Genomic DNA, 8,569 nt, shown 5'->3' with positions numbered 1-8,569 from the left:
CTCATGTTAAACAACTTAAAAGATTAGCTGTGAATTCTAGACAATTCCCACAACTAAACCTCCAAATTTTTAACTGAAATTTTGATATTTAGAGCTAACTTTTGGGATTTATAAAAAGGTTAAAGGTTAAAAATGTTTTAAAACTTTTTTTAAAAAAATACTTAATATCCTAAACTTTTATTTAAAACAATCTTATCTCAAAATTTTAAAAAATGATGCTTTTTTGCCCTATATTTGACTTTAAATGACAATGACTGTTAACATTTTGAAATTTGACTAATAGGAGACACGTGTTGTCTGCTGGCAACTTGTCTCTCCTCTCTCCACAACACCATTCTACTCCATCTCCACATTCCTAGACACCCGTCCCTTCCCTTGTTCCTCAATTTCCTTCGCGAAAATAAAGTTATAGTTTCGCCTGCGAGCCAAGCACTCACCCTCGACACACGAATCATGGACCAAACAGGATAGTCATAATCAACAGCAGTCGAGCCTTCTGCAGCTCGTGGTCACCATCACAACAACCACAAGGGGTAGATGAAGGTGCCTGTGTTCAAGATGTTGCCATTAGACACAGTGACGATGAGAGGGACTTAGAATAAAATGAAAGCGATGAACGCGAGTTTGATGGCTCTCAAGAGGGTGTGAGATCAAACTAAGAAGGTGCAAGATCAAACCTGGTGTCGTGTGTGGGTTCATGCATAGAGACTTGGGTTGGCACAAAGGTGATGAGGAGGTGCGACAAAGAGAACGAGTGGTTCGTGTATGGGTTCGACGAGGTGGTGGGAGTGCTGTAACTTTACCCTTACATGGTGGCCGGTGGGGCGGAGGTGAAATGCACCAGATATGGAGAGGGGATTGCACACAGTGAAGGTCGACGTGTGGGGTGTAATGTATCTGATAAAGGCAAGCTTGCTGTCTAGGTTGCTTAAGATGCTGAGAGAGCTTTAGAATCGATGCATGGAACGAAACGCCGAATAGAGGCCGACGGTGGCCCGACTATTACCATCACTTGTTTTAGTTTCAGTCGTCACTGTCAGGTGCCGCCAATGGAGGAGAAGAATGGTGGGGGAGGAGAGGACAGAAGAGGGAGTGAGAGACGAGAGAGTTTGAGAGGAGGATGAAGATCAACAATGCAGAGTGAGGGAGAAGAGGACATGCGCAAAGCATGTGCTTTCAACTATCAGACGTGAGTCAATGTTAACCGTAGGACAGAATTGTACTATTTCCAAAAATTTTATAATAATATTACTTCAAATAAAAGTTTAAAACATCAGTCACTGTTAGCAAGTTTCAGGGCATTTTTCGCCCTTTAATCCTTTATAAAACACCCACAATTTACAACTTGCTTGTGACTGATATTTTAAGATTTGCATTTAAGCATTCGAAATTGACATCCTAGTTATGTTGCTAAATACATAATGTTGTTTGCAGCGCAGCGTACGTACTTGTAAATAACGCGACTTATTGTATCTCATATGCTATATATTTCTTCTGGTGCTCTGTATAAGATCATTTTAACTAATTGATAAGAATTACAAAAATTAGTTAAGTTACTTATTAATAATAACTATGCCAATAATTTGTGTTGCCCTTTCATAATTTTCCTTACTATTAACGGAACTTTATCTTAATATTTATTCACCTAATAGAATAACTAATGACTTTCTTGCGGATTTAATTTGAAACCTAGGCCTACTCCTGAAAAAAAAAAAAATCTACTATCTATATAATCCATCAATGATCAATTATTCATATAAAAGCTGAATAAGGATAAACAGCAACACCGGATTTTTTATATGACATCTATGACGCTTTTACTTCTATTTTTCTATACCAAAGAATAAAATAAAATAAAATCTTGTTAACCAGTATCAATTAATACCTGACTATTTTTAATTAAAAAATGTATAATATTAAAGCACAACGTATAATCTTATGATAACCAAAAAATAGTCTTAAATTTCTTTAATTTTAAAACAAAAATAAATATTTTTTTTACCTGAATAAGTTGTTTATCTGTATTTCTCAAACACTAAAACATCTTATTCGCATTGTTACTATTATTATATTCGAAAGTAGAATGTAGAATACTTTGCTACAGTAACTACGAATGACCAGCATTAGATGAATAATTTTAGTGGGGCATACATTTCATATCAAAGGAAGGCTAATGATCCCAAACTCTAGCATTCGAGAATCAGAGGAAGGCTCCAATATCCTTTTTTCTGTTCTTAGTCTTTCATAACATTATTGCTCGTGCATGACTGAAGTCGGTACAAGTTTATACGATTGATGCTCTACCTGTCACCTTCTTGGGGCTGGGGCTTGCTGATTGAAGCCAAGGGATTGATGGAGAACCATACCATGTGGATTGTTGAATCATTTTCCAAGTGATGCACACGTGTCCCTTTCTTCCCCTTAGATTTTACTTTTACACGTTTGTTACAACTTACAACAGAGAGGATGTGTAAGATAGCTACACATCCCACAAGGTGATTTCAAACATTATGAGGATACGAGGGACTGTATATGAGTTTTGTCCGTTCCTATAAACATCCAACAATTCACCATTTACATGTAGCATTTTAATGGTCCATCTCAACTATCAAGAAGAAGCAAAATTGCCGATAATAACTCGCTAGTTGGCTTACAATTTCTACTTTCAAAGAGTAAATAAGAGCATTGTTGGTCAAAAAGAAAAAAGTAAATAAGAGCAAAGATCGACTTGGTTGCCAATTTCATCTCAAGTTTTTGTTTGACCACTTTTCAAGAAGTCCTCTTCGTAGAAATCTTGCAAATCTTCATACATTTTCTTAAATCGGTTAACCATCTGGGCAGACCTTCTGCAATCCGCTTTCAGTCTCTCCATCTCCATTTCAGAAGCAGAGGAGCCCCGATTCTGGTTTAAAAGGTCGTTATATTAGATAACAGATATTTTACTAAGAACATCATTGCAAAATGACGATTCTATTGCTCAATGATGAGAATATATCTATCTATTAGTAATTCGCCTACGCACAACAAACCTGAAACTCCTTGATTTGATTAAATATCGCTTGAGAAGACATGTATGAAACATCCATACCCCTCTTGCCGTCGTAGAGGCTAACAATGGTCTTAACATCTGAATCTTCATTTATTGAATTTGAGTATTTTTCCAATGGCGGAGGTAATAGAGATCCCTGCCTCCTTGAGCATGATTGTAGAGTTGAAGAGATAGGCTTACTTGAGTCGAGCTGTTTTCTTACAACAAGAATATTATTTAAAGGTCCTACAAAATTCCCAGCAGATTAACATTAATATGACATTAAGATGGACAAGGCCATGTCACATTGGTCAAAAAATAAATTAAAGATGGTATGCATTTTGCTTTTGCAATTGCGCATATATAGATAGGATCTAGCTCTATAACATAAATGGTGTTAATCCAACTAAGATCGGCAGAGCAATTTGGTGCCATGCCTATTAGCTGATTCACGCAAGTGCAAAATATCATATATTTACTCTTTCGCTTTAGATATATTAAGACTTAGGCCCTATTTGGTACAGTATTGGAAAGGTGGAACTAGGATTGTGATTGATTAGTACCAGGTTTTTAAATTTGGTATGAAGTAATGGAAAATTCAATCCCAATACCAGTGTCACCTGCATGGGATGACCCAATACCACCCCCCATCCTATTGGAAAATCATTCTTGGAATTGATTACTTTCAGACCAAAATGCCCTCCCACTCTCTTGTTTCTCTCCACCGCCCTCCACCCCATTCTTTGGTCTCACTCTCACTCAAGCTTCATGATAGATGACCCTAGCGATGCTGACACCAGCTGCTGGCCTCTCCTCCTCCGATGTCCAAGATGGGATTTTAATTCTGGAAGAGTACACTAGCTTCTTGCTTCTCTTTTTGGAATGCTTTTTGAAGCTTATTCTTTCTTTTGTTAGACGGTGGCTATGTCTGCAACTTCTCTCAGAAATGTAAGGATGGTGGCTATGTCTGCAACTTTGCTCAAGACTGATTTGTGCCTCTTGCCATCATCCCTTTCCTAGAGGCATAGCACTTCTCCAGAGATTGTGTTGGCCGCTTAAATCTTCAACTTGCCGAGCTTGTCTTTCCCATTACAGGTTACTGTCGGTGCCAGATCTGAATCGAGAAGAGGAGGGATCTGATTTATTTTTTTTGGGTGACCATTGGGGAGTACCTCCAGGGAGAAGATGAGGAGTTTTGTGTCTTTTACCCCATTTTTTGAGTCATGTGGCTGTCACTTTTTTTTTTTTAAAATCCCATCCCACACCAAACATGATTTTAAAAGTTATTCCCACTCCCAATCCCATGTCCAATCCCAATCCCTTAAAATTCAATGACTCATACCAAACAGGGCCTTAGAGTTATCATTAAGTTCTACTACAGAAAGTGATAGGATGAACATTGAACATTGATAGAGTCATGAGCTTAATCTGTATATAACAGTTTATAATAATAGACAACAGAAAATATCATATCACAAGTAACATGTATCGAACATAAATCTGAAAGAGTCAGGATAGAACCTTTTGCATGTTTGAACGTGCGGACAATATTATGAGTTCTAGCATTCCAAACCCGAATCGTTCCATCTTCTGATCCAGAGATTAACAAATTCTCACTTGCACTATATGTTAAGCAAGTAACTGCTTTGCTGTTGAGGGAAGGGGGAAAGGCAAGTTAACTTATCTGATCCAGGAATGATTATATTTGTGTGTAATACATCACGCATAAGCCTTTGGGCTCAAGGACAAAGCAAAGACCAAAATTTGCACAGAAAATTCAAATCAGCCATCCCGATATCTCGACAGAAATGTCAAAGCAATGATAACCGGAACAGCAAAGATCAAACTTCTAATTTCAAAGATTATGAAGGCTATGATACCATGTTAATTAATTATTTGAATGAAAAAAACTTAAACTTTCAAGTTAAGGAGCAAGACTAGATTTGTTAACATTTCTAACATTTTCAAAGGGGGATCATCATTAAGATTATTGGGTTTTCTTTTTCTATATTTCTAAGGCAAGCCACTCGTGTTGAACAACAGCATATATGTGGTCCGCTGGTGAAAAAGTAAAACCAAAAATCCACCGTCAGAAGCCCATATACAATGTTTTCAATGGAGAAGAGTGCATCACTGTGGAAACTAAACTGGCATATTGGCTTAAAGAAGGTGCTCCTTCCTCATAGGACTTTAATGACCAACCTAAGGAAAAATCTAAATTTCAACCCAACCATGAAAGATGTGCGCGAATTAGGTAAACTTGAAGAGAGCATGAACTGCCAAAAGCCCAAAACTAAGGTAAACTTGAATGATTGAGAGCATGAAGGGGAAAACACTAATAAACAGCCAATAGAGGCCCATGTTTCATAACATGTAGAGTAGAAATAGTAGAAATAACCTGTGATTAGAGAATGAACCGATGATATGCATGTCATGATTCTGACTAAAGATCCTTTCAGTGTTAAGACCGGCAATAAATATTTTTCCATCTCTACTGCCGGCATAAAAGACATGTTCAGCAGGATCCAATGCAATTGCATCAATTATTGAAGGGAATACTATATTTCTCAATAGTGTTCCTCTAGATAAGCTCCAAACCTTTAAAAAAAATATTATGACAAGAGTCAAAATTGACAGCAGTGCTATATTAGAAAACCATATTTAAGAGAAAAATACAGATGCCAAGAAGTCAGCCAATTAATGCAAGAACACACCAAACAACAAAGAAAGCAAAAAATAATATAGATTGTAAGAAATAACCATACCATTTACATACAAATAGTACCAATGTCAAATTTGTTAAATATAGGGAATAATGAACAAAAATATAACACAAAATTAGAGTCCATTCAAAGTGTAGTCTACACCAGGTAACTCTTTCAACAATATTAAACACCAACCCCACCTGAAAGGGAAAAACAAAATAGCAAAACCTAGGACAGACCTATATTTTGTTGTTTAAAAAAAAATCTTAAAATTAGTTGTGCAGTTAAGCTTATTCACATTACTACTATCAAGAAAACATTATATTTATGGCAAACATTTCCTTAGTATTTATTAATAGACGCCTTTCATTTTCAATGAGTAATAAATTGACCATCATCAGTCATTACCTTTAATTTGACAGACAGCAAAGGATTATTTCGTGAGCTTTCAGAACAAATGACCTTATTAACCGTTTCCCGCTTTGGCATATGAATATTATGAATTATAACTCCTGAGCATGTAAAACTTCAAGAAATACAAAATAAGATTTTTAAAAGAAGAGGATCTTGGTCATTCAAGCTGCAAAAAACACACTTTTCCTAGTTCGATGCATCTTAGTACTCAATTAACATGATAGTAAAGAAAAGACCCCCATAACCCAAAAGAAATGCAAACCAAACCTTGCAGGTCCTATCCTCTGCAGCAGAAATTATAATTGCATTGCATGCTCCATAACCAATTACAATGTCAGTTACTGGTAAGGTGTGCTCTGAAAAACTATGCTCATAATGATGACCTGCTTCCTGCCTTTTGAAGTCATCAAATATCCTGAATCATCAAATTAAGAGAGGGATATATGTGACAACATTACTCCTAAAAATGAAAAAATGGAGAAGGGGAAGGGGAAGGGGAAAGATGAGAATCAAGTACATGAACAAGGACCAAACTCGTATGCATCCATCTTCTGAACCAGATATCAGCAGTGAGTCATCCTCAGAAAATACTAGGCAAGTTAAAGCCCTATAATGAGCATGCCACTTCTTAAGCAATTTGCCAGTTTCAACCTGAAAAACAAAACACAATGTCAGTAAAGTAAAAAAGCAACAGAAAATAAGTTTTCGTTTTTAATTCATATCTTCCCAATCAAACGTCAGAAGACTTTTGCCATATAATGTCTCATCAAATAGTTACTATACCTCCCAAAAGTATATGTCACCTGATAAGCCACCACCAGCTATATAAGTACCCGGGTGATTAGCAGCAAGTGGCCTGATTGGCTCAGCCGGAAAGCTCTTGGCTTCTACTTGAGGCTGTAGAGCCATATGCAAAGAGATGCTAATCATTATTATCCATTTAAACAAATACATAGGTAAAAATCAGCTTATTATAAAAGAGAGGCAAAGTTTCTAACAACTTGAAATAAATGAAAAGCAATGAAGAAAGACCTTGGACCAGGACCAATAGAGAACCAGACCAGAGGTGGCTGAGGAATCTCGAATCTGGGAAGATGCAAGGAAGCGACTGCCGACATTAATGAGACCATGAGGTGCAGAAGCACAAGTTTTATAGCGCAGCTGCTCAGCCCCTGACTGAAGGTCCCAGCAGCCAATACCAGCATCAACAGAAGATGCCGCCAAAACAACCTCCATCCAAGACATGTTGAAAATATTAAGCAGATCCTGAAGCAGATGCTAGTAAATAATAATAGAAGCGTTTTTCAGGTAAACTCAATCTTTATTCAAAAGCGTCAGTATTCACAGTTTCACACGATTACACTACCAGATTCAAAGCCAAATTTAAATGAAAAAAATTAAAACAAAGCAAGAAACAGTGCGACAGCATCCGACACAGGGTTGACAACAACGCAAGGAACAGATGACGCGGGCAATAAATTCAAATCTAGACTGAAAGCCAGATTTAACAAATCAATCTCCCCGGATTTTGGGGGTAGGTAAAGCCCTCGGGTTCGAACCTTTCACTACTTGCTCGAGAACAACCCGGCAGGTCTGACAACGGCGGACAGCGTCCGACGGTGAGCTCAACCAAGCAGGGAATGTGTGTTCGCCGACGCAGAAAAATGGTAGGATACCGTAGGTCACAACTCCCAAATAATAAAATTTATTTTATTAATTAACAATTTATACCCCAGCACAGTGTTTGATCTGGGGAGATTTTAACATTTAGAGTCAATTACAATGAAGTCCACTTTATTTTGATAAAATTACAAAAAAAATTTTTTTAAAACTTATACTTTAATTCCCTTTCTAACATCGTTTATTAAATATTATAAGATACTTTTTTTTACTTTTAATTATGTTAAAATTTTTAAATTATTAATTTGTCCTTACCATCTAACTTTGTATTCCCTCCTCCTCAATTTGAAAAACTTAAAATAATTATTAAAATGGTTAAATAAATAATTTAAAATATTGTGTTTAAATTAAATAAATTATAAAAAATAAATATAAATTATATCGATCAATTTATTTTACATTACACATTACACTATTATTTCATTTTGTTTTTTATATACATTTAAAATATTATTTTAAAACACTTTTATACTTATATTTCTTAAAAGTTCCTAATTAAAACTTTATAAAATTAATTAAAAAGTTTAAAATATGACTAAAATTTTAAAAACATATACATTAATTTTTTTTGATATTTTAAATGATTTTTAAATAATATTTCAAAAGGAATTTAGGTATCATAAATATAATTTAACAATTGAGTGGATGAAAATAAATTTTTAAAAACAAAAAGAGGGTTGTGTTTTGAAATTATTAACTCTGAAAAAGGTTTGTACTTATTTTAAAATAGAATGTATGTATT

General features: G+C 35.6%; 1 protein-coding gene across 3 annotated transcripts; it reads right to left on the bottom strand.

Moving 5' to 3' along the window:
* Positions 1–2,527: 2,527 nt before the first annotated feature.
* On the bottom strand, positions 2,528–7,841 carry LOC129318724 (protein ROOT INITIATION DEFECTIVE 3). Of its 3 annotated transcripts, none has more exons than XM_054963649.1 (9): positions 7,707–7,841; positions 7,180–7,413; positions 6,931–7,044; positions 6,665–6,798; positions 6,415–6,562; positions 5,427–5,626; positions 4,550–4,677; positions 3,030–3,274; positions 2,528–2,902 (listed from the first exon to the last, which is right to left on the bottom strand). In XM_054963649.1, exons 2-9 carry the CDS (start codon positions 7,390–7,392, stop codon positions 2,747–2,749), a joined length of 1,338 nt encoding a protein of 445 aa, XP_054819624.1. In that variant the 5' UTR covers positions 7,393–7,413; positions 7,707–7,841; the 3' UTR covers positions 2,528–2,746. The 3 variants fall into 3 exon arrangements, with proteins under 3 accessions (XP_054819624.1, XP_054819626.1, XP_054819625.1); XM_054963651.1 differs by having other exon boundaries at positions 3,089–3,274; XM_054963650.1 differs by having other exon boundaries at positions 7,180–7,425; positions 7,707–7,833.
* Between the last annotated feature and the right edge of the window lie 728 nt (positions 7,842–8,569).

The sequence above is a fragment of the Prosopis cineraria genome, unplaced genomic scaffold (genome assembly GCF_029017545.1).
Source record: "Prosopis cineraria cultivar Desert tree isolate PC_DT_omini unplaced genomic scaffold, ASM2901754v1 PC8, whole genome shotgun sequence".
In the NCBI taxonomy this organism is placed as follows: Eukaryota; Viridiplantae; Streptophyta; class Magnoliopsida; order Fabales; family Fabaceae; genus Prosopis; species Prosopis cineraria.
The sequence above is the reverse complement of the archived record's forward strand: the minus strand, read 5'-3'. Positions and strand labels throughout refer to the sequence as shown.

Coding starts and splice junctions, on each gene's coding strand:
- LOC129318724 (XM_054963649.1), bottom strand. CDS start 7,392: ATGTCTTGGATGGAGGTTGTTTTGGCGGCATCTTCTGTTGATGCTGGT. Junction 6,799..6,930: donor GTGACATATACTTTTGGGAG/GTATAGTAACTA, acceptor TTTGTTTTTCAG/GTTGAAACTGGCAAATTGCT. Junction 5,627..6,414: donor CAGAGGATAGGACCTGCAAG/GTTTGGTTTGCA, acceptor TTTTTTTTAAAG/GTTTGGAGCTTATCTAGAGG.